The sequence below is a fragment of the Diadema antillarum genome, unplaced genomic scaffold (genome assembly GCF_040938485.1).
Source record: "Diadema antillarum isolate AM-2024a unplaced genomic scaffold, OU_Dant_1.0 seq00000546_RagTag, whole genome shotgun sequence".
NCBI classification, from domain to species: domain Eukaryota; kingdom Metazoa; phylum Echinodermata; class Echinoidea; order Diadematoida; family Diadematidae; genus Diadema; species Diadema antillarum.
The window spans coordinates 880,544-905,312 of NW_027271492.1; the positions used below are offsets into that span (position 1 = coordinate 880,544).

At 41.3% G+C, this 24,769-nt stretch overlaps 1 protein-coding gene across 1 annotated transcript in view; it reads left to right on the forward strand.

Annotated features, from left to right (window-relative positions):
• LOC139734738 (nucleosome-remodeling factor subunit BPTF-like) overlaps nucleotides 1-23,777 on the forward strand; it is a 34,095-nt gene extending 10,318 nt beyond the window's left edge. The window contains exons 5-20 of the mRNA XM_071645532.1: nucleotides 388-5,229; nucleotides 5,647-5,797; nucleotides 6,421-6,691; nucleotides 7,253-7,423; nucleotides 8,217-8,511; nucleotides 9,171-9,377; nucleotides 10,499-10,677; nucleotides 11,178-11,447; nucleotides 12,825-12,932; nucleotides 13,634-13,716; nucleotides 14,846-15,071; nucleotides 15,449-15,990; nucleotides 16,386-16,559; nucleotides 17,151-17,346; nucleotides 18,427-18,511; nucleotides 19,712-23,777. Coding sequence (XP_071501633.1) covers nucleotides 388-5,229; nucleotides 5,647-5,797; nucleotides 6,421-6,691; nucleotides 7,253-7,423; nucleotides 8,217-8,511; nucleotides 9,171-9,377; nucleotides 10,499-10,677; nucleotides 11,178-11,447; nucleotides 12,825-12,932; nucleotides 13,634-13,716; nucleotides 14,846-15,071; nucleotides 15,449-15,990; nucleotides 16,386-16,559; nucleotides 17,151-17,346; nucleotides 18,427-18,511; nucleotides 19,712-19,893 — 7,982 coding nt within the window. The 3' untranslated portion in view covers nucleotides 19,894-23,777. The remainder of the gene's footprint in view (nucleotides 1-387; nucleotides 5,230-5,646; nucleotides 5,798-6,420; nucleotides 6,692-7,252; nucleotides 7,424-8,216; nucleotides 8,512-9,170; nucleotides 9,378-10,498; nucleotides 10,678-11,177; nucleotides 11,448-12,824; nucleotides 12,933-13,633; nucleotides 13,717-14,845; nucleotides 15,072-15,448; nucleotides 15,991-16,385; nucleotides 16,560-17,150; nucleotides 17,347-18,426; nucleotides 18,512-19,711) is intronic.
• The last annotated feature ends 992 nt before the right edge of the window (nucleotides 23,778-24,769 follow it).

The window sequence follows — 24,769 nt, forward strand, 5'->3', positions numbered from 1 at the left end:
ATGAGCATGATAGTGAGACGGGTTGCAGGTCATGGGAAACAGACGTTGTGCATTTATTTAGATATTTTTCAGCTATAACTTCAGCCTGGCTTGTCCTGTAATAAGTTCAGCTTGGCATATGTCCACTTGTAATATTAGTTGGTAAGGATAGAAAGGAAGGAACAGTAAGTTGCAAGAAATGACATTATTAACTTGTGACAGTAATTAGCTTGTAATTTTGGTATTGTTATTGTACACGAGATCATTGGAGGAGTAATTGAGTTCTTGTAAAAAAATTTACAATAGCTAGCAAACCCAGCCAATGGATTTACTGGTTTTACACACATTTTAAGTGTTTGTGTTAGCAAATTCATTTTTTAAATTTATTTGTTTGTTTCTGTCTTGCAGCCGGCGCATGGGCAAAGTGGGGAAATCCTCCAGCAACGGAGGAACCCAGAGCACCAAAAGAAGATGGAATGGAAGTTGATCAAGATGTGCCACAAACAACTGGTCCTGTAAAAGAGGAAGCTGCCAAAGATTCCAGCATGGAGGTAGACGCAGATGCTGGAGACAAAGGTGCCAAAAGGGACGATGACAAGATGGATCATGATGGACAATGTTCCAAGACTGAAGCAGGAAGTGAGACCCAAAAGAGCACGGACGATGAAACGAAAGTGAGCAGTGCTGCTGATTCTGACGCAAAGCAAGATGGAGCAGAAACAAAGATGGATACAGAGGAGTCCACACAAGATACGCAGGAGTCTGTTCAAAAGGATCCTGTTCTGAGGGATCCTGGAGAACAATTTGATGAAAGTGGTGCCAAAGATGACAAGAATGACGATACGGTACTTCCAGCATCTGGAAAAACAACCGAGGAAGCTCCTTCCAAGGAGCAGACAGGAGTAGACGTTGGCAAGCCTATGGAGCCAGAGCAATCCACCACTGAGGCTGCAAAGAATGCAGCATCATCTACCTCTGGAAGTGGCACTTCAGTCAAGGAGACCAAGCTGGCTGGCAGTGAAAGTCAAAGTGAAAAAGTTGACCCGGGGCAGTCACCTGATGAAACTGTCCAGGTTGTAAAGGCATCTCCCACTACAAATGATGTAATTTCAACCAAGGAAGGAGAAAACCTAAAAGAAGGAACTGATACACCAGCTGAGAGCAGCAAAGCAGATGGCAATGATGCTGAGAGTACAAGAGAAGTGACTGATGTATCAGAAGGTGATGGGAAAGTGCTTGGGGAAATAACTCCTGCAAAAAAGTTAGCTCTTGAGTTGGAAGATCTCGATATCTCAAATGCCTTGCGGAATCACACCGTTTACCGAAAGATTCCATACAAGTCGAGACTTGAAGGACTTCTGGAACTACGCACCAAGGAACATCAACAGGAGACAATCAAATTCCAGTCGGAAATAGGAAAGTATGCCAAACAACAGAAAATGGTTGAAGAGAAGGAAAAGTTGCTCGCTGCCCTGAAGAAAAAGCTGGCTGCTGGAGGAGATATTAAGGCCGTCCAAGGTGTTGTAGAAGGTATGAAGCAGCAGATGGAGGTTCGCAAATCCAGGAAGCCTCAAGTGTATCGTCAACCATCTGTACAGGCTGGGAACGCAGCAAAAGCGGAGGTCACACAAAAGTCCGTTCCTGTTTCATCTCCTGCAACAACTCTTCCCAGTGCTTCCAAACCTACTTCTGTTTCTGCTCTTGCTGCTCCTGTCACAGCAACATCAGTTCCTACAAAATCTGTCTCTGTCAAGACAGAGGTCCCTTCTCCAACCCCAAAGGTCATTGCAAAACAAGAACCCATGGAAGTTGGAGATGTAAAGGAGGAGGTGCACAACCAACCTAACCAGCCCAAAGTATGTGGACCAATCTCAAATGAGTCTCAGTCAAGTGTACAAACAACTGCCAAAATTGAGACGAAGGCTGAAAATGAAAGCCAGAAATGCAGTGCTGCTCCCATGAAGCTTTCAGAAGAGAAGTCTGCTCACCCTGTGACAGATGAAAAACGGTCAAGTAGTGATCCTGAAAGAGTAAATGCAACAAATCTTGCCACTTCTCCTGTCTCACACACAGACTCTGTTGAGAAATTGCCACCTAATATGAATGTCAACCAAACTTTACCCGGAGTCTCTCCCCTCCCCACAAATGATCAGCCAGATGAAGACAAACAACAAACTGAGTTAGCTCAGAGCGAGGAAGTCTTGCAGGCAGCACAAGAGGATGGTAGCCAGCAGAGTAAAAGTGAATCAAGAGACGCTCCCACAGAAATATCTCCTAAAGCAGCTGATGAGCAAGATGTCTCGAAACCCTCTAGTGACACAAGTGGAAGTCAAACTGTGGAGGATTTGTGCAAGCCAGTGCTAGATGGCACTGTAGAGACCACCCTAGGTAAAGAAATGCTGAAACAACCAGTTGACATGGAGCAAGAGAGGCAGCCATCTCCAGACTCTGTGCAAGCACAACCTGATGCAAGGACTGATCCCCCAGTTCAAGATGAAGGCAGTTCAAAGCTCACCAATGCTGAACAACAACCGCCACATGCAAACAGCAAACCCCCGCAAGATTCTTTCATGGCACAAAAGGACTCAAGTAGTGATTTACTCACTGAGACTGCTACCAATGATGAAGCTCCTACAGTTCCTAATGTCTCAAAAGATACCTCATTCAGTCCCAATGTTACCATCAATGAAAACCAGCAGCATGCACCTCCAGATGTGTCAGCTACTGAGCATCCACAGGATTCTTCACAGTGTAACTTAAGCAATGAGTTGCAGAATGAGAGTGAGTCTAGTGGAGCAGTAAGCATCGTGCAAAAGAGTCCTAAGGAGGATATGTTGGACTCTTCAATAGCACAGAAAGATGACTTGGAGAATCAAGAAGCATTTACATCGCTTGATGATCAGCAATCATTGTGTAAGGTGATGGATCCTTGCAACCCTGAGCAACTCAGAAGCAAAGTGGAGGACAATCGTGTAGAGAACTGTCGGCAGTCCGAGGGATCAATTTTGTTGAAACAAAATCCTCTTGTGGAAAACCATATTGATGATCTGCCTGTTGAATCCACGGAAGTGTTGCCAGCAGCTGTGAGTGAAATGAAACCCTCTAAAGATTTTGAGGCGGGATCAGTAGAAGTGGAAAGAACTATTCAGTCATCCCCAAGTTCTGATTTGCTTGGGGAGAAAACACCTTGCACGGACAATGTGGCTGATAATCATGTTATGGTCAGCTGTGCTCTTAGTGCTTCCGGAAATTCAAGTGACAAACCAGTCACAAATTTTGCAGATGGAGATGTTGGAACAAACTTATCGTCTTCAAACAATAATAGCAATGTTGAAGTTTTGGAAAAGGTCTGTGACTTTTCAGTGATGCAGACTGAAGGACAGACAGAGATTGACACAGCAGGTGATGTATCAAGTGTGCAATGTGCTCAGGTCGCCAAAACGAACTCTGAATCCGATGCTGCCGTTACACCGATGGAAGTAGAAGACGCACAGTTAGCCAGTCAAGAGAGTAGTCATGGTAAGTCAACTTGTAATGACTCAGCACTGTCAACAGGGGAGAAATTGGTCAACTGCCACAATGATGAAACAGAAGCAATGGCTGTTGATGAAGGTTTGGCGTGTGTTGCTGATGAAGCAAAGAATGAACAGCAAGAAAATGTTGTGGCGGGTGAACTTTCTCAAGAAGTGAGTTCAACTCCTGCAAATTCTGCTGACCTGATGAAAGAAGAGAAACTTGGTAATCAGGGGGAGGTGCAGTCTGCCGACAATGAAACAAAGACAGTGATATCTGATGAAAAGCCAGATGTTGATTCAAGCATGCATGCTGTTCCTGAAATTCCAGAGGCTAAAGTGGCCAGTGAAGGGTCATCTGGGGCGATAGTTGGAACCACTAGCAGTGTTGCAGTGATACCTGATGAAAAGCCAGAGGTTGATTCAAGCATGCATGCTGTTCCTGAAATTCCAGAGGCTAAAGTGGCCAGTGAAGGGTCATCTGGAATGGTGGTTGGAACCGCTAGCAGTGTTACAGTGATACCTGATGAAAAGCCAGATGTTGATTTAAACATGCATGCTGTTTCTGAAATCCCAGAGGCTAAAGTGGCCAGTGGAGAGTTATCTGGAGCGATGGTTGGAACCGCTAGCAGTGTTGCAGAGCAGGATTCAAGGATGGATGTGGATGAAGGGAAGAGTACGGATGATGAACAGCAGCCCGTCCCTGAAGTTAAAGAAGAAGTGACACCAACTACTGATTCCAAAACAGAATCAGTGAGAGGGGTTCAAGATTTAGATACGACAACTATTGAGCAAAAACCTGAAATTTCCATAGAGACACCAAGTGCTGACTTGGAGAATCAAAGGGAAGAAGTGTCAAGTACTAGCCAAGTTACAACTGAAATATCAGAATCTAAAGAGACAAAAGTAGTTGAGAAGGTAGTTGAGAAAGCAGCAGTTTCTGAAGATGCCAAGGAAGCCAAAGTAGCAAAAACTGTCGCTGTTGCTGTTGTGACAGAGAAATCACAGACCATCACAACCACTGTCACAAAGACCACTACAACAACAACAACGACCATCAACAGAGAACTGCGGGAACTGATAGCTAGCAATACCACCACAACCACAACAGAAACCATTATCAGCAAAATTGATACATCTGTCACCCAGACAATGATTCAGGCTGAAATTATAAAGCTTGAAAGTGCCCTCAAGGAGGAAGCAGCTGCCATTCCCAAACCACGAAGAACAAACGATCGCGTGCGGCTCCAGAAAGGACCAAAAACCAAACGAGTCATCAAGCGCCTTGCCAAACCTCTGCCAATCTGTTACATGTTTTCCACTCGCAGCCGAAAGAGAAGCATCTTGGTTTTACCACAGCATGACCTCAAGCGCCTTAGTCGCCGAGCAGGAAATTTGGAAGTGGAGGGCTACAGCTACAACACCAAGAATGTTGGTGACTTCTGGCCATATCCCTGTCCTCGGCCCTCGTTCAAAATCTGCTGGCGCTATCGTCTCCAGACCGTAAAGTCCCTCTCGGCAGTCAGTCTGCTGCTGCGCATTCTCTGGGCAAGTGTTCGCTGGGATGACATCAATATCAAGCCACCCAACAACAACGGAGTGACAGTCATCAACACAAGCTCAGAGAAGATCACCACAGAGATTATTGACAGGAGGGACGTGCCACCAAGTGGAGTCAAATCACAGTACTTGATACGCAAGACCATTGTTCCCAAGGAGACTGCAGTGTCAACACCAGGTAGGCTGTGTTGTTATGCATTTATGAAAGAACACTACAAAAACTTCCTGGTACTGGTGAATGTCTTTTAGTGTTTTGTCCGAAAATATGTTAAATGCGTGTTGAGAAAGAATTTAGAATTGTGACAAGAAGTATACATCCCACTGAATTGTATGTGTTGGCCAAATTTAGTGTCCACATTAACATAGCTGTTACCTTCATATGACAGATAAAATATATATCAAGCATATTCCAGAGTAATATACTATGGACCACTTTTCCTGAAATATTGTGTGTGTGTGTGTGTGTGTGTGTGCATTTTAGTTGATCTTGTAGAAAGACCCATCAGAAGCTGATTCCAAAACACAAAGAGGGCAAGGTTATCTCACTCTCTTTCTTTCTCTCTCTATGTGTCCTTGTCTTTGTTGTGGAATGCAGAGGTTCACAAACCCCAGCGGTCAGGTCTTCGCTCCAGCGCCACTCCATCAAGACGAGAAGTCAAGGACAAGCCCAGATCAACAGAAACGATTGAGGTCTGGGTACCAGAAGAGGAGCTGGAATTGTGGGAAGTCCAGCAGTACTGTGAAAAGTAAGACAATTTTTTTTCCCCCTATCTCATTCAGCAAAATTTAGCTGCGTGTCTACCGCAAAAAAAAGAATATATATTTCATTTTAAGTGTAACATCATTTCTAGAAATGCTATGATTATGGATTCACCGTTTTTCTTTGGGGGAATTTATGAAGGATTTTTGATATTTTGGTAGGTAGGGTCAATGAACTTGGGAGTTCAGGCTGCGCATATTTGAGGTTTGCATGCACGCACTAAAGTGGTGCTCTTGTTTCTGCTAGGGCGAGGCGCGCCATGCGGCTGAGGGTTTATGGCGTAACAAAGGCTTCTATATTGGGAAATCGGGTGACTTTCAGCACACAATGCTATATAAATACGTATGGGTGGAAATCACTGATATCTCTATGGAAGAACAAGATCAGTGGTGGAAATGAGCTGCATGCTTGGCGGAGGTCTGCGCTCTCAGAGTGCTTTTCTAGTTGTGTATATTTTTTTTTTTCCAGTTGAGAGGCATTTTAAAGAGGAGAGAGAGGGAGGAGAAATTTTTCAGCTTGTGTCTTTGCAAAATAAGCTTAATAGAATGAAAGGGTTTTGTAAGGGAATGTGAGGAATATCTATATCATGTAATTCTGTCTATTACCAAGGCAACTGAGGCAACAGGCACGAGACAAGGCAAAGGAGAGAGAGTCCAAGGCCCTGGCTGCTGCCTCCTCCGCCACAACCACACCAGTCACCGTCACCAAGGTCAGCAGCTCCCACAACAAGGAGAACGAGGCGGCCGTCAAGCTGTCGGTGAGCAGCAGCCGGGACGGCAAGATGGCCATCCCGTCCCTCAAGCCCACCAAGTCTGTGGCCGACCAAGTGCGGCAGGAGCTGGAGGAGCAGCTGGCCAAGCAGCGGCTGCAGATGCAGCAGGTGAGGTGGTCCTAGACTTAACAGGGTGGTAGGGGTTGGCAGTATACCTTGTCTCTGCAGTACTTGTTTAAAGTCAGAGTCATTCACGCACAAGTCAGCCGTGGAAGGTGAGAGATATAGGGCTTATAATGCTTGCTTTGAAATGAAAGCTCTTGTGGCAGTTTTATGTACAGCACTACAGTCCTGGCATCTTGTCTCAGTGTGTACATCATGCTGCTTACTGGTCATGGTGTTCCTTGTATTTTTGAAAAACCCAGGGCTCCTTCCATTTACTTAAGAGGTAAGTAAAAAAAGAAAATGTCTAGAACTACCTAAACCTGTATCAGAGCTGTGTTTTAGGCAGGTTCAGTAGATTTAAAGATTGTTCCAAGCATATTGTTAAGTATCATAAATTCTCTGCCACACCTTGCCTCAAATAGCAAAGAAAGGACTCTTGTATACATTTTCCCAGTCCAAACTATTTCTCTCAAGGACATTTTAGTCAGTCTATGACTTTGTGCTTCTGTCCATACTCTTTCTCACAATTTTGTCTGCATCTCTACATTAAACCCACGTTTGCAGAAGCGTCTTGGAGTGAGTGGGACAGCCAAAGTGATTGTGACTCTTGCCAAGCCTAGCTCGGCAAAGACTACCATCTCAATGAGCAATGTCGCTGCTCTTGCAGGGAAGGGTAAGGGTCTCCCACCGGGTACCACCATCCAGTACATCTCTGGTCCAGCTGGCACCCAACAGGTAACACTGACCTCACCGTTGAATATTGTGTATTATGTAACGCCTGAAGATATCCTTGTCATTTGATTGGTTGTTTGACATTGAACATTCGGCCCATTTCACTATGACGTCATCATCCGTGCAATTGTGGATCCATACGATTTGCTCCATAGCACGCTCACTAAGAGCCCGGCACACTATGCGTGTTAAACGCTTGTGTTTGCAGTGTGTGTATGCGACAGCGCTAGCGTAAAGCGCTCAGTGAGTACTCTTTCGATCTCAGATTTTCTCTTGTTTCTAATTTAATAAAACATCAAATGACAAGGATCTATTTTAGGTGTTATATGGGCTGTGCCTCATTGAATGGATCATTTCATCTTTCACCTCATGAAATATTCTGTCCATTGCACTCTATAACATTCATTATTCGTATATGATTCCAAACTCTGTGACGGTCCTATAACCCAACAAGTGGGCCTTAGACTATCCCATTTCTTTTTGTTTTTGTTTTTACTGTTCTCTCTGAAGGAGGGGGAGTTGGATGAGAAGAATAGACACTTTCCCAGATGACTTAACTTTCATTATATTTTCACAAGTACCAGCAGCTAGCTAATATCTGCCTAAATTTTTTGTCAGTACTGCGTGTTTATAGCAAGTACTGCTTTAATTGGATGTGGATGCAATGTTTATACACGTGTCATTCTTGCAACATTTGCTGTAACACCATCAAACTTGTATGCGTAGAACCAGTCTTTCATGTGGGAAACTTGAAATAAAAAAGTAAATATAAAATTATTTTGATTCTCCCGGACAGGCTCGAATCATAGCCAACCCATCCCAAGCACAGGGCCAGGCCCGATTTGTTATCACCAACACCCCAGGGGCCCAGGGCCAGGGTACCCTCAAGGTGATCAAGCAGGTGCCGCCAACAGGTGTCAGCCCATCCACCAACCCCCTCCTGGCCCCCAACACCCCCGGGAAAGTGGCCACCATCCGGCAGGCTGGGGTGCAGCAGGTCATCACAAGCCCCAGTGTGTCACAGCTGGTTCAGGGAGTCAGAGCTCAGACGCCAACGTCCACTGCGGCTACAGCCACCTCCCAGGCACCAGGTGAGTGAGTGCCTGTTGACCGACCGTCACAGTGAATGTCCAGTTTTAACCACATGAAAATATACCAGAGATTATTATTCTGTATGTGCGTATGCGTATGACATTTTCAACAAATCTATTGATCACATTACATTTTACTACAGTAAAAACATACTTGACTCAAAGTTTAATTTAGGTGGCATTATATATGAATTCCAGATTGGTTATGCATACTTTGTTGTAGAGTGATGGTCTAAATTTTCAGTGTAAAATAAGCATTTAGATTTTATCTGTTATAAAATTATCAAATAGGCCTACTAATGACAAGTTTTAGGTAGATAAAATGAGAACCAAATATGTATCATTTCCTGTCACTTTTTGAAAAAAAAAAAAAAATTCATACCTGCTTGCCTTGCTTGGCTCTCCATAGGTGAGTCTGATCAAACAGGGGAAAAAAATGTGTGTGTTCATGGCTTGCTATTTCTAGGATTAATAAACCACTTTTACTTAGACAATAACCCCCCCCCCCCCCCCAATCATCTGTAAGAAAAATAGACACAAGAAATGGGGAAGTTATTTTGTAATATGGGATGCATATCTGGTTGTAAGAAGCTTTGGATACAGAGTGAGTTTACACACAGACTAACATTGGATGCCAATGCCACGTTTGTGTTGCTTAGTGACCCAGCCCCAGCTCACAGGACAGGCCCAGGTCTTTAGCAACCAGGCTCAGGTCCTGCAGGTCGGGGGACAGAAGTTTGTCATCACACCGGCGCAGGTCCAGGTCCAGGGGACAGGCCAGATGATACCAGCCCAGCTGATCCAGACCCAGACCAGCCAGGGAGCTGTCCTGCAGCGACTGGTCCTAACTCCCAATGCTGCCCAGGGTGAGTCTCGGTCCAGTGTATCTCTGACCCTTGGCCATGTGATGAAAATACCTTGATATTTCACATGTCATCTCTTCATGCGATGTCACTTGTTCCTTTTTAAGTAAGATTAACCCTTTCTGTAACCAGGCACTTAAGCTTAAAGGGATGGTATAGATTTGGTTGAGCTGTTGGATTCAGATTTTAACATTTTGCATGATAATTAGCTCTTTGAACTATTAAAGAGCATACAGTTTTAAGAGGGATTCAAAGTCTATTTGATGAAAATCAGTTTTGAAATGACTGAGATATCACAACAAAATGAAACAAAGTGGTCCTAGTATAAGGTCAGTCCCGCCTTTTTTTAGGACCTCATTGTTTTTGGACATTTCAGCCATTTCAAAACTGATTTTCGTCAAATACACTTTGAATTCCTCTTAGAATCGTATGCTCTTTAATATTTCATATAAGTGGTTTCTGATTATCTCACAAAAAGTTGAAATTTGAGTTCCCCGTCTCAACCAAAACTGTACCATCCCATTAATTTGCCAAGTTTTTTCATTAGTATTTAGTAATCCATCCAGTCTTGACACAGTTGTAATGTCAGCCAGCCTATGCAGGTGTAGCAATGTGCCATAGTCCAACAGTAAGACCATGGTGACACAGTATGTATTAGGGGACTTGGTAATCGCTACTCATTGACAATTTGTTTCCAGACATCTTTGCTTGTCAGTGATGAAAGCACTCCAGCGTGCGTGTCAAACATCGAACGAAGTGCAGTAAGGGTTAAGAATAATTTGATTCCCTACGCTCTTCAAACAAGCAGTGTCATTTTGAAGTGATTAACCTGTTGAAAACGAGTCCTGAGATACTTGGGCAGGTGTCTATGGAAAATGCGTGTTATAGCAAAATTAGTCCGTCCTCAACGGGTTAAGACTCACAATGTACATTGAAGGCTTTAATAATTTGTATGTCTTCACCTTATTTTATGATAGTTTGATTAAGAATTCTGTGCCCCTTTTCTACGTGCTGTGCACACAAGCAGTATTATTTGTAGGATATAAGCCTTGGCTTTGTATATTCTCAAAGGTGTATTGAATTAACACAAATGGCAATCCATATGTCTTGCTGATCTCTTCCAGGTTCCACGCCAGGCAGCATCCCCCAGGTCAACCTGCAGGCAGCAGTCCAGGCTGTGCAGCAGACACAGCAGAATCAGAAGCAGCAGGCTGCGGCTGCAGCAGCCGCCACCACCATCACCTCCCCTACCCTGGTGGCCCCTAGAGTGCAGCAGAAGCTCCCTCAGGCACAGATCGCCAAGGTATGTGTGCCTTCATCTTTGAGGACATCCTGTGGAATATTATGCCTCCACCCCTACTGGTGCTGGGGGCATTACTTCTTCATTAGCTTTTACTTTTTTCGCCTCTTTTTCCTCCATCCACTATGCGAAAGAAAGTTTCTGTTTGTGTCACAAAATGTGTATGTGATTGGGTATATTTGAGCCTTGTAAAGGGCTGTTCAGTATAAGTTATTCCAAGAATATTCATAACCCAAACCAATGACACACACCATCATACCTGTCATGAATATCCTCAGTTGCTGATAGGGTGTATTCATCTATACGGGTAATTATTTTGGGAACTGAATTGTACTTTCTCGTAACAAAGTTTCGTTATAACCTTGTTCGTTGTAATGGGAGCACCCTATATTCCATGATTATCATTGCTCTTCTTTCATTTGTCCATGAAGGCAGGCACTGGGCAATTATTACTCCTCATGCCATATTTTCCTAGTATTTTATTGCTTCTTTGTACATGTCAGATTCCCATTGCGACTCAAGTGCAGCAGCAGCCTCAGCTTACCATTAAGACCCAGCCCCTAACTGCCGCCACGCCCAAGCCCATCCGCCTGGCCCAGACCCCGGGGGAAAACCTGCTGCTCCAGCAAGCCTCCACCTCTCTGGGGACCACCAACCCCATGCCAGCCAGGCCAGGGGTGCAGCTGGCTGCGGCAGCCTCTACCGCAGGGACGTCTACCCCCGCCACCTTCCAGGGAGCCAAGCTAATCGCCAATCTGACTGCACAGCAACAGGTGGGACAGAAATCTTGACGGGTAGCTCGTGTGTAATGCTTCTCATGTATTCTGCAAACTGCATTATTGACATATGCTGGAGTGTGACACATTCAGGCTTTATATCACATTTATTACCTCCGCCAAGGGAGGAGGTTATGTTTTCGTTACCGTTGGTTTGTGTGTTCGTTCGTTAGTTAGTTAGTTTGTCTATGTGCAAAATAACTCAAAAAGTAGTGAACGGATTGGGATGAAACTTGCAGGAAAGGTTGAGAACGACACAAGTAACAAACGATTAACTTTTGGTAATAATCCGAGAATTTTTGGGGAATTCATGAAGGATTTTTGATGTTTTGGTAGGTAGGGTCAATGAACTTGGGAGTTCAGGCTGCGCGTATTTGAGGTTTGCCTGCTCTAGTTTCTGCTGGGGTGAGGCGCGCCGTGCAGCTGAGGGCTTATGACATAACAAAGGCTTCTATATTGGGAAATCGGGCGACTTTCAGCACCGATGTTGTGTGTACGTATGATATCTCTATGGAAGAACAAGATCAGTGTAGTGATGGAAATAAGCTGCATGCTTGGCGGAGGTCAGTGCTCTCAGAGTGCTTTTCTAGTTGTTTATTATTTTCTTTCTTTTGATTTTTTTTTTTAAATTAAGGGTATTCTAAATGAAGGCATAGCATTGTTAAAGGGATGGTATAGTATTAGTGGAGATGAGGATTGGGCTTTAAACTTTTTGAACAATCTACCAAGAGACCACTTATGACATAGTACTGGGCATACCATTCTAAGAGGAATCCAAAGTTTATTTGATGAAAATCGGTTTGGAATGGCCGAAACATCAAAAAACAAAGTAAAACAAAGCGATCGTAATATAACAGGCGGGTCCCACCTTTTGTTAGGATCGGTCTGTTTTGGATATCTCAGCCATTTCAAAACCAATTTTCATGCAATGAACAGTGAAATCCTGTTGGAATTAGATGTTCTTTCATATTTCATAAGAGGTTTCTCGTTATCTCACCAATAATGTTAGAAATGTGAAGTTAGGTTTTAACCAAAACTATATGATCCCTTTAATGTGATGGTAGAGATTGAGTCAGCGTGTTTCAGTAAACCTATACCATCAAAACCTCTTTTTTTTTTAAAGTATTATTTGTAGAGCTTTGATTTTGCATCACATATTTCAAGTGGTTAGGTTCAGTTGATTTGTAAAAGTAATTCAATTCATCCAAAAACTCTTATTTTAAATATTCTCCAAATTAAGGGAAAACAAATCTTAGCTGGCAATTATCTGTTGCCTTGTGCAGTAAGCTTACATGTGCAAGCACAAAGCTCTGCTCCAGCAGCCATTTTGCCCCGATCTTGTTCATATGTTTGGTCTTGCTTGGCTGTCTATAGGTGAGTCTGATCAAACAGCAACTGGAGCTGCTGCAGAAGAGTAAACAGAACCAGACCACACTGGCTACAGTCCAGGCACACACCAAGTTCACTCCAGATCGTCTTGCAGTAAGTATAAGGGGGGAAGCAAATGAGCTTTTGTTGCAATAAATATGCCATCAATTTTCTGTCAGAGTGGGAATGCTGAAATTCTTGATATTGGCGGTTTGTAAGCCATTACTGTTAACTTCCTTCATGGATAGCTGGTAATGTTCAGTTCTTTTTGATGAATGGCAAAATGTTCTCTATCATGACAAAGTTCCATTTTTTCGGATTACACCTCAGAATGTTATTGATTAGCCGAGATATTCAGACTTTCCAGTGTGGGGCTACTGAATTTTGTCAATGTTGGTAAGAGACAGTAAAGGAACAGACATTTTGACAAGTTTGCACAATTGAGGGCAAATTCATTGGCATAGCATGAAGTACAATGTATCCCCTCAAGTGTCCTCAACTTTCATCTTTTTAACAAGATCTCAAAGAGATCTGTGTATTATATGTTGAATGGAATGATATTGTTGGTCAGGAGAGCAAATATATAACTTATGTGGACACTTTTAAGTTTCACATCAAAGCTGATTATCAAGATGACATCAGCTCAGTAATGCCCCAACCCTTTTGGGTGTTCTCCATTATTTACCTGCTATGTGATATTGTTGAGTAGTTGTATCTTATTCAAATATAACATTAGGATGAGTGGTATTGCTCTGAGAGTTTCTGTCCATGATTCAGAGAAATAAAATTTGAGATGTTTCTCTTTCCTATTCCAGAGTAAAGAGTTCTCACAAAGATTGCCAAAGAAGCCTGTGGTGTCGCAGCCAAAGCACACAAAAGAAAGAGAAGAGATGCAGAGGTGAGTTCTTTAACCTGGTCCTTTCACAATGATGATGATGTCGTCAGTCTTACATTACAGGGACTCAATGGATTGTGAGAGAGATTAAAGGAGCAGATAACCTCATGGAGAAAATGGGTCTGAATAGAAGTTGCCATTGTCAAAGAAAAAAAAATTGAAGCATATGCTTTACATGAATTAATGAGACTGGCATCACTTTGAAAGAAAGTGAGTTGTATAGCATGGGATCCTGTAGGAAGCTTGAAATTATTATTTGGATCATGTGTGACCACTGCAATGTGTGCAGGGAATTCAAGGTTTGGATACCAAGATACTAGAAGGAAGCATTCTTTTCATTACGTAAAAGAATCTACTCCTTTCGTCTTGAGGAATGTGTAATACAATAACATCCATGACAAGTACTTTGTAGCAGAGTTGTTGATACAGCATGTTCTAATGCCGAGTAGGTGAATATTACATATGTAAGAAGTGAGTAGTAATGTGAAAACAAATTACTTTGCCAAGACATATAGATCAAGGTGTTAAGGAAAAGTCTTTCAACCTCCATTTTCAAATCTCTACATATTATTTCTGATATCATGCTAATTTGATTTTTCTTATCATGTGTGTGTGTATAATGGCAATGTCACTTGTTGGCATGATGATGGGTTATGTTGGAGCTCTCTGTAATACTGTAGAGCTAGCAAGGTGCTTGTTATGCAACTTCTGAATGAATATTTTTTGCTAGTTTCATTGATTTAAGATGAATGTAATTTTTCATGCTGTGCTGTATTATCTGTTTCTGCTCATAAGTATACTGTAAAACCAGAAATGATCCCGTGCATTTTAATTTCGCAAGAGCCAAAATTCGCAAAATTAAAATGCTAGCGAAAATTCTTCTACACTACAGTAAAGCAAGATATTTTTGCGGCATGCAATTTTCGTGAATTGTCACTTGCATTCAATACGTATTGTGTAGACAGGAACTTTCACATGCATTTTAATTTCATGAATCTTGGTTTGTGATTTGCAAAATTAAAATGCACTTGAACATTCCTTCTTTGCGAAAATTTTATGCTTCAAAAATTCCTGCTTTACAGTAGCCATAATCGGTGATGACTGATGCTTTCATGCTAATCTCCCTGTCCAGGAACCATGCCTGTCAGGTCGTGATGAAGTCCATCCTGGACCGCATTGAGAAGGAGGAGAGGCAGAGTCGGAAGCGCAAGCACCAGGAGATGTCGCGGGACCAGCGTCGCCAGCAAGCCGAGAGCAGCAAGAAGCGGGCTCTGCTGGAGTGCCACAAGGCCAAGCTGAAGGACGCCATCCTCCTCAAGCGTAACCAGCTGGAGCGACGCCTCAAGATGGACATCTATGTGAGTAGCTCTAGCGCCACCTACAGTCTGACAGCAAGCAACCCTAATATTCAACCCTCACCCCCTCCCCCATGATAAGATATAAGTTACAGGGGGACATTCTTATAACAGGGACATAAAAATTATGGCAGTTACCATATTATATCAGGTTTCTCACGATATCAGAGTCCACCCCCCCCCCCCCCCCCCACACAAAAAAAAACAAACAAACAAATTAAGAAAGAGTTTTTGCTTCCAAAATCACCTTGCTATAAGAGGGTTTGTTTTAACCAACCACTTTATGGCATAGTTCCACTGTGGTAAGATCATCAGTTAAGTAAGAATGTACTTTAACCAGGATTTGAGAATGGGAATCCATATCCGTTACACCTCCACAGAATGAAATGCGGAGGGAACGATGGGCAGAGAAGAGGAAGGAGAAAGAAGCCCTTGGTCTGGTCAAGCCCAAGAAGCAGAAAGCTGAGGAACCAGTGGTAACGATAACCGCAGCCACAATCGCAGCAGCAACCACAACATCTCCAGCCCCCGTCACCGTAGTGTCTACCACAAGCAAGCCCGTCCCCACCCCGGCTCTTGAAACCACAGTCACCTCCACCGTCACGCCTGTCGCCATCACGACGTCCAAACCGAAAAAGACGTCGGCAGCCACGGCGGCAAGGAAGAAGATCGCCAAGGCCAAGGCGCGGAAGAAGCTGACCGCCAAGAAGAAGAAGACGAAGGTGATGAGCAGCGAGGAGTCACAGGTGTCAGTACCTGTCATCAAGGAAGAACCTGAGACTGAGACTGAGACTGGCATGGTGGAGGCAGTCAGGATGGAAGTGGGTGTTGAGAGTGGTCAACCTGTCGCCAAACCAGCAGAGGGTGGGGAAACGGGCGACGAGCTGTACTGCATCTGCAAGACTCCGTATGATGCATCCAAGTGAGTTCATATTCCTTCATCTTGATGGCTATTAGAATGGAATAGTTGAAAGTTTTGGAATTGATGTTAAACTTTTGATCTCTATACAAAATGTTTACCTCCAAAACTTGTAGATATCAATGCTACAGCCTTCACACAGATGAGCCTGTACTCTTATAAGTGAAAGGTTTTCTTTATTTTCTCAGAATGAAAAAAAAAAAAAAAGTTTACTGAACAAATCAGCTGTCTCCTTTAGTATGAACTTTCTGTAATTCCTAGGATGTCTTTTATCTTTGGGTATTTTTAATCTGTGTTGTGGCTTGGTATAATCATGCTAGACTGAAAATAGTTATGCAAGTGTATGTGTGCTATTTAATGATGATTTATATGTTCCTTGGCTTAATCTGTTGCCCCAGATTTTACATTGGCTGCGATGTGTGCCTGAACTGGTTCCATGGGTCCTGTGTGAAGGTGACAGAGAAGATGGCCGCTGCTCTCAAGGAGTACGTCTGTGATGCCTGCAAACAGGTCAAACAGGAGACAGATGAGGAACTCTACTGTCTGTGCAGACAGCCATATGACGAGTCGCAGTACGTCAACCTTTAAGAAAACTTGTGCTTTGATTTATCCCTCCTTGGTTTCTTTTCTATGTCGAGCACATTTTCAGATTTTTCCATTCTTTTCAGAATGTTTTTTTTTCTTCTTTTCAGAATGTGGATATTGTTATTTCTTATCTGTATCTGAAATGTAGAGTGGTTTGAATAATGCTATTTGTATTTCTTTTGAGAGTCCACATTTTCCTGATGGGCATCCTAAAAACTGAAATGTGTGTGATGTTTAATGGTATACTGATCGGCAATTGATGGGGTGGGAAAGCCACATCATCTGTCTGCTTTAGAATAAGAGTTTGATCTGCATTCTGTCAGAAATCACCTGCCTTTAAAGGAAACTACAGTTAGCTATTGGTCAACATGATAGAGCAGTACTGCAGGTTGTCAAAAATATGATTGCTGCCAGCATCCTTAATGTCAGTGACAATTAGTTGGCACTTGGTTGTTCCACAATAATTAAGTTAAGAGGATGTCCAGTACGGCCAGAGGGAAGAAGAATGGGACAAATACAATAGCAACAGTAAGTTTTCATGGACAACACTGAGACGTCCTCTCTCTGTCTTCTGTTAGATTCTACATTGGCTGCGACCGATGCAACGACTGGTTCCACGGTCGCTGTGTGGGCATCTCACAGGAGGAGGCGGAGAGCATTGAGAACTACATCTGTCCCAAGTGTAAGAGCACCAGCCTCCAGGGACTGGCCAAGCAGAAGACCCTGACCAGCAAGGATTATGACCACCTCAAGAAGATGCTGAGGCAGCTACAGGTGAGAGGGAGTGAAAGTCGAATGTAGGATTTCAGTGTTCCTCCATTCCATTCCCCCCATCCCAACATCCTCACCTTTATCTTTTGGTTTATGTCAAACCTTTACTGCCTACCTGTGCAGTGTGACAGTATTCTTTCCTTACTCTTCTCACTTTTCTTTGTCATTTTCTCTTTCTTCTTTATATCTGATCCTACTATGTTTCTTGCTTGTCCTCCTTTTAATGATCTTCCTCCATTGCTTCCTTTATTCCATCTTCCTCTTTTGTTTCTTCATCCTTTCTTTCTTCCCCCTCGTCTCCATCCACTATTTCCTCTTCTCTTTACCCATCATTTTGTTGTCCCTCCTCTCTTCTTTTTTTTTCCTCTTCTTCTTTCCCATGTTTCATTCTCAGCTTTTCCTCAAGCTTAGATGTGGTCATAAAGCTGGTTTGATTTCTGTATAAATTACCAGGTTGGGTGGTGTATTCATTGTGTCGGGGGACTTAAACAAATCCAGCTCATTTTTTGTCTCACATTCACCTGTATTTGAATATGTGCACCTGATAAGTGGTGGGAGGGGGGGGGGGGGGGCATTTCATGAAACATTTTGTCAGATATGTTTTCAGACAAACTGGTATAAGCTACTGAAATCCTTTGCATTTGATTGGCTGAGAGCAAATTTGTCTGACAAATTTGTCAGGCAAAATGCTCTACGAAGCTCCATGAAATGCCCCCTGATGTGCACTTTGACATTGTAGACACATCCTTCACTGGGTATAAAGCAAAGTTGTGTGTTTATATGAGTTTTGATATGCTCTCTATGATGGAAACATAGACCAGATAATCGCACTGTGGTAACCAGTTTCCATGTCTCTTTGCGTGACACTTGTGCCATGAAACAGAGTTCATAGTTCATTGTTTTGAAATAGAACTCGTAGTTTTTTAAATTGAATTGTTTTATAAGATAACTTGAAGTCGAACTCATTAACCATTTGCATGCCATATTCACTTCTTGTCCATAGGGATATGTGTGAATTTTGTGCTCATTTGACTCAGTGGCAAAGAAAAGTTTAATTTCTTTTTCTTTTTCTTATCACTGCAGAGTCATAAGATGGCATGGCCGTTCATTGAGCCTGTGAGTGAGTTGGATGCACCCGACTATTATGATGTCATCAAGGAGCCAATGGGTAAGAAAGTTATGCCAGATGCAAGGGAGCAGCGAAAATATGTTTATTTTATACAGTGCACTCCCATCATAACTAACACAGTTATGAGGTGTGAATTTTCTTCAATTTGTCTCCCTCTACAAATGAAATTTGTTAGATCATAAAGGATCATATAGTTTTGGTTGAGATCTAATTTCAAGATTCTAACATTCTTTGGTGAGATAATGAGAAACCTCTTATGAAATATGAAAGAGCATGTAATTCCATGAGGAATTCAACGTTTATTTGATGAAAATTGGTTTTGAAATGGCTGAGATATCCAAAACAGAGCGATTCTAATATAGCGTGGGGCCCACCTTTTGTTACGATCGCTTTGTTTTACTTTGCTTTTGGATGTTTCAGTCATTCCAAACCTGATTTTCATCAAATAAACTTTGAATACCTCTTAAAATTGTATGCTCTGTACTATTTCATAAGTGTTTTCTTGGTATCTCGCAAAAAGTTAAAAGCCCAATTCTTATCTTCACCAATACTGTACCATCCCTTTAACTGCTGATCTATAATTTAACAAATATGTTGGAAAAAGGAACCACTGGACTGGAACCTGTCATCTGCTGCTTTCCAGGCAGCGACACTACCACAGGCTATCCCTGGTTGCCAGCAGTGAGTAGAGGGAGACAAATTGCAGAAAATTCACACCTCACCCTTCACCCCTCTGCTTGATATTCTCTTGCTTTCATGAACACAGTTCTAAGGAAATTCTCATTACAATGAAGTAAGAATTCAGGTCCCAAATTAGCACCTTATTATCATTATATGCTGTACTGTCCGGCTCTAACAAAATGTTGATGTAACAAAAGAAAACTGCTGGTCCTCAGCACTTTGTTATAATGGGAGTCACCTATAGCACTTTTCATTGTTTGAAGGAAAGTCCAGGCCTTGTTTTAGTGAATATAAGATGAGCATGTTTCATATTTCAGTTTGGCTCTAGTTGTAAGTTGCAGCTTTCAGGCATCGTTGTTATATCTTACTGAATGACTCACAGTGCTAAAAAAAGACAATCAGCCTTTTTATGTTCTGCCTCTCCTCTGTGCTTCTTCAACAACAGAAGAAGACGTCATTGTCCTTTTTTTTCTTTATTCAAAAAAGATCTGTTTCTTTGAGAGGGAAAAAAAAGCAAATGCAAATCATTTTTGCCATTTTCTATTCTCATTCCACCAGACCTCTCAACGGTTGAAGACAGGCTGAAGAACAAGCACTATGTTAAGCTCAGCGACTTTGCCGCTGACATCGGCAAGATCTTTGACAACTGCCGCTACTACAATCCCACTGACACTCCCTACTACCAGTGCGCCGACGTCCTTGAGAAGTTCTTTATACAGAAAATGAAATCACTCAAATGAGCCTGTAAATAGCAATCAATTCCTAGAAAATCTTTCATATATTTATTTTTCCTTTTTTGTTTTCCCTTCCGGTGTTACCTGGGAGCTGTGGCTGATGCGTAGTATGTATATTGGTAATTTTTCCCTCTTTTGTAAATAATTTTCTACTGAATTCTGTACAGTTTCTACAATGCTTGTGAAAGTAAATTACCGACACTTAATCTGGTATAGCCGTAGCAGCACACTTTCATGAAGAATGATGATTTGTGTTTAAAACTACCCATTATAAGGTGGCAGGAATATCAAATCTAATGCAGTGAGCAAACATTAGGTGTTGATAATGTTGAACACCCCAGTGAACCAAATTAAATTTGTACATAAATGCTTTTCTCTGATGCAGAGATGGCTTTCAGTGATGCATTGGTGCATTATGTTTTGTAAATTGGCGTTCATCTATTGATAGAATGCAGACTTGTACAGTTCATCAGGTGCCATTTGAGAAGGGGAAAGGAGAAAATAACATGGGAAAGACTTTATTGTTATACAGTGTACAAAGTGTATATTGGCAAATTCATTCTCAATTTCAGTATTGCGCACAACAACACTGCACCTGTACATGTTGGCCATATCAGGGAAAAGAGAGAGAGTAAAAGAAAAGAAACATGATTTTTTTTTTTCATACGATCAGACTAACACTTTGTCTGTTCTATGAAAAGTAACAGGAGAGATGATAAAGTATGTTCTTTTTCATCATATTTGTCAAAACATATGACTGTGCCAAAGTTGCACAAGTGTCAAGGCAAGAAATAACTGCACCTTAGTTTTACAGCACAAGTAGCTTTCTGCACGGGGGGTCGTGTTATATTATTTGTCGTTTGGTTCATTCCTATGTCAAGCAGAATATTGGGGCAGTAGCTGTAGATGTCTTTGTTTGCTCGTTGATGTATTTCTCATGCTCTTTTGCTTGTACCATTTTTCCTGTTTTGTTTGAGTTTAATTTAATGTTCTTTAATGCCTAACTTACAGGAGATTGTCACCTATATGTCACACATTGTTATGAATTGATTGTCAAAAGTTTTCATTTGTACAGATGTCTATTGTCCATACAGCATGCTGGAGGTAGCAGGAATTGATTCTAGTTATAGATTCCGTGACCACATAACCTTTGACCCCAGTTCCCAGATTGTCATGTAGCAACTTCATGTGGAAGCTCATTCAGTGGAATTTAGGACACAGCATGTGCTTTGTAACACATCCAAACAAACTAAGAAAGTCAAAAGAGATTTTTGAAGAGGTGTTTATCATTTACTCTGTGTTTTGTGGTAAGGTTTCATTCATTACAAAGTAGCCTTATGGAAGCTATTGTGAAGAATGTGATTTTTTTTTTGCTAATCTTTTTAAGTTTGTCATACAAGAATTAATTTGTGGCACTGTATAACAAAGAATATTGACCTACCCTCCCCCTCGTACCGCTGAGTCACACGCTTCATTAGATACTCTAAACCAATATAAAAGGAAGTTCAAATGATTCTGTGATTTCTTACAGCTTATAAAATTGGTGGATTGACTGATCATTTTTTAGTTATGTTCTGATGTCCAGTGCCATTTTCCAATGAAATTTAATAGAAATGTGAAAGGAATGGAACTGGTAGCTTAAATGGAACTTCTGATTGTCCTGTTTGAGAAGTCAAAGTTTGTTTGGTTCTATTCATTGTGCTTTGTTATTTCATAATTCTGTTACAAGTACCCAGTGCTCTTAGGGTAGCTTGTGTGATAATATGCAACAGCTTTCAACAATCTGATTCTGTTGAATACTCAACAGGCATGCAACACTGTGCCAATGTCATATTTATTTTGTTAAAATTATGCAGTACATGATGAAGCATGTTTATAACTTGCTATTCAAACAAGCAAAACGATCATCTCTCAGACACAGTATATACTGCACTAGGGAAGAATGAATTTTCCAGTTGAGCCTTTTTTTTTTTCTTGTGAAACTCTGTACACTACTAGCATATGTCTTGATGAAATATGTGATTGAATTCAAATTTATGGCTGAGTGTGTGCTCATAGTTTGTTTACAGCCTCCTCACCCAACATCGATTGCAGAGTTTTGTTGCTGTCTTTGATTAGTGGATATGAACATAAATGTTTAATTTGTCCAGAGTGTAATTAAAGCACTAACTTGTGATGGTCGTCAATGTACTCACTGTCAGAAAGTCATTAGAAAAATGACATACCCAGTATAGCGTCATGATGAGGTATTCTTATCTATCATAACTTTGCACCATGTTTAGCTTGTTTGCACCACTTGTTTCATGTATTGTAATTCCCTGTTGATAGATGCATTGGGCATTCAAATTTTAGACTATAAAATTTGTTGTGTTGGTGGATTGGGGGGTAAGGCATATTTTTAGAGAGAATCAGAGATGAAATCATAGGAGGGGATAGAATTGAAAAGAGCCCATTGCACGGAATCATCTTCAGACAAATCAAAACTCATCGTCAGATGTATTAAACCCTCTGTGTGCTTATGGCACAGAACCTCATAGCATTATACACACTGTCCAAAGTCCCTGGCACAAAAAGGGTGCAGCTGTACAAATATCCTCTGCACTTTACTGCCTATGGAATCTCTTTGTGACGAATGCAGTGGGACTAAAAGCTTTCTCATTTTATGCACAGCTTGAAGCAGATTCTAGTTTGAAGTGGACTGTAGGCATTGTAAGTCTATGGAAGCAGACCAGTATATGTGGATAAACATTGTCATGTGAGGACACTTTAAATGTCCAGTCACAACTTACTTATAATTATTTCTTAATGAGTTAAATCATCAGGAAGAGCCACAGTATGTTGCCATGTAACTTCTCTGCGTAGTTCCAGAGGGCGTTATTGGAATATGAACAGTAAGAAATAACTTGCTACTATGTTCGGCAGGTGTACAAATATATTTTGCCTTATTAATTGGTAACTGAGGAAGATGCGCAGCTAGGCATCTCATACACTGATTTCAAAACATTGCTGTTTTCCAACCTCTTCTTTCTTTACCCTGTAAAAGCTATGCACCTGACCGAAAACTCATTGGTAAGTGAGTATCTAGTTGCCCCATGAACATAAAACGGTTGTATATCATTATAGAATTTGTTTTTTTCTGACTCTAACCATTCCCATTCTGTCAGCTGGTTAGGCTTTGTACATACGGGCAGACTTACATACATGTAGGGACAATTTTCAAAAGACAAGCAGACCATTGTGATTCATGTAACTCAGAGTATGCTGAGAGAAAGCTTAGACCATATTTCGTAAACTTTCTGCTCATCTTCCCCCCTTTTTGTCACGTGAGTCTGAAAAGATGTAATACATGGATTAATTCAAAATTTGTGGCTGCTCAATTTGGAGTCCATGTCATCTTTGTGTCATCATAGTCCCATGTATTCCTTTTCTTTAGAGGATCATTTCCCTCACTTTGCAAGCATGTTTGTCATAAAAATGAAATGCAGTGACTCGCAATCATGCCATGAATATTTTTCTTTTCTCTGAATTTGGATTGTCTTTTGATTTTTAAAAGTTGTCACTGTCTTTTTTTTTTTAATGTGAAATTCTTCGTAAATTAGTCATAAAATGTGACTTATTTTAAAGACCTACTGCTATGGGTACCTGACCATTAAGAATCTTTCTGACACACTAAAAGTAGTGTGAATGTACCATAGCAAGTCAGGGTTGGATTGTGTTCATTTTGTACATAGAGACTGACCCTCCTCTTCACTGGTGAATAAAGTAATGCATTTTTATGATCGAGGAATTTGTAAAGATTGAGAAATATTTTCCAACTGTTAATGTGTACAGCTTGTGTTCCTAGTTAATAAAATATCAATGAAATCAAGGAGATATTCTGTTGCCTCGTACCTTGCTTGCTATGTGCCTGTCTTTTCTTCATAATCTTATTATGTCATGGTATGATGATTGAATGTATGTCGGGCGAAAATCTGTCATTGAATGTCAAATATATTACGTAATAGTTCATCCTTATCCATATCGTTGAGTGCACCATGCTCACAGCATCCAATTTCCCAGTTCTGTGCTTAGCCCAGGTAAAATTCTTAGTGATCTATATTTTTATTAAATCCCACAAAGAAACGCTGCTTGAAATAGCATATGATGTAACTCCATGAGATAATACTATGTACATTACACTGGATTTCACATCACCTGATTGGCCAACAGTTTGTGTGGATTGAGTGAAAGACAGTGATAATAAAAGTAGAACAGATCAAAGAAAGTGGAAGGAAAATGGGACAATTGATTCCAAAGTTATGAATTTTTTAAGGCTTTGGTGCTGTCATTGTTAGATAACAAGACTGCTGCAGTTCATGATGTCATTATGGAAAATTTCTTTCTTTTTTTTCAATGAAAAGTACACATTCCACTGACTTTTTCGTACCAAAATGTTAAAGTAATGCACATATTATTCCCTTTGCTTTCTGAAAGAGGTAAATGAAGTGCTCTTTCATTATGCTAGGAAAGTGAAAAATGTTGAATTTAAAAATAAAGAAGTTTCTTTCAAGCATAAATAGACCAGCATTCAGCTGAAAAAATTATTTACTTTTGTAATGCTCTTGCATTTGCATTCGAATCAGTGCCTCAGAAGAAGCAAAATAAAAGCAATTGCGTCAACTTATATTATGAGTGCAGAGATGACTGTTTAGTTAGTGTCTTTAGAACGTATATCATAGTGCTTGCACTCGAATACACTATACAAAGTACTGGAATGAGAATGCAAGCAAAAAGTGTTTATGATTAGGTTTGTTTCATTGACTAAAACTATGGTAACACCCTTTCATATTGTTGGTGAATAACTGCGAGAAAAGTTTGATGAGGTGAGAGAATAGAGAAAATT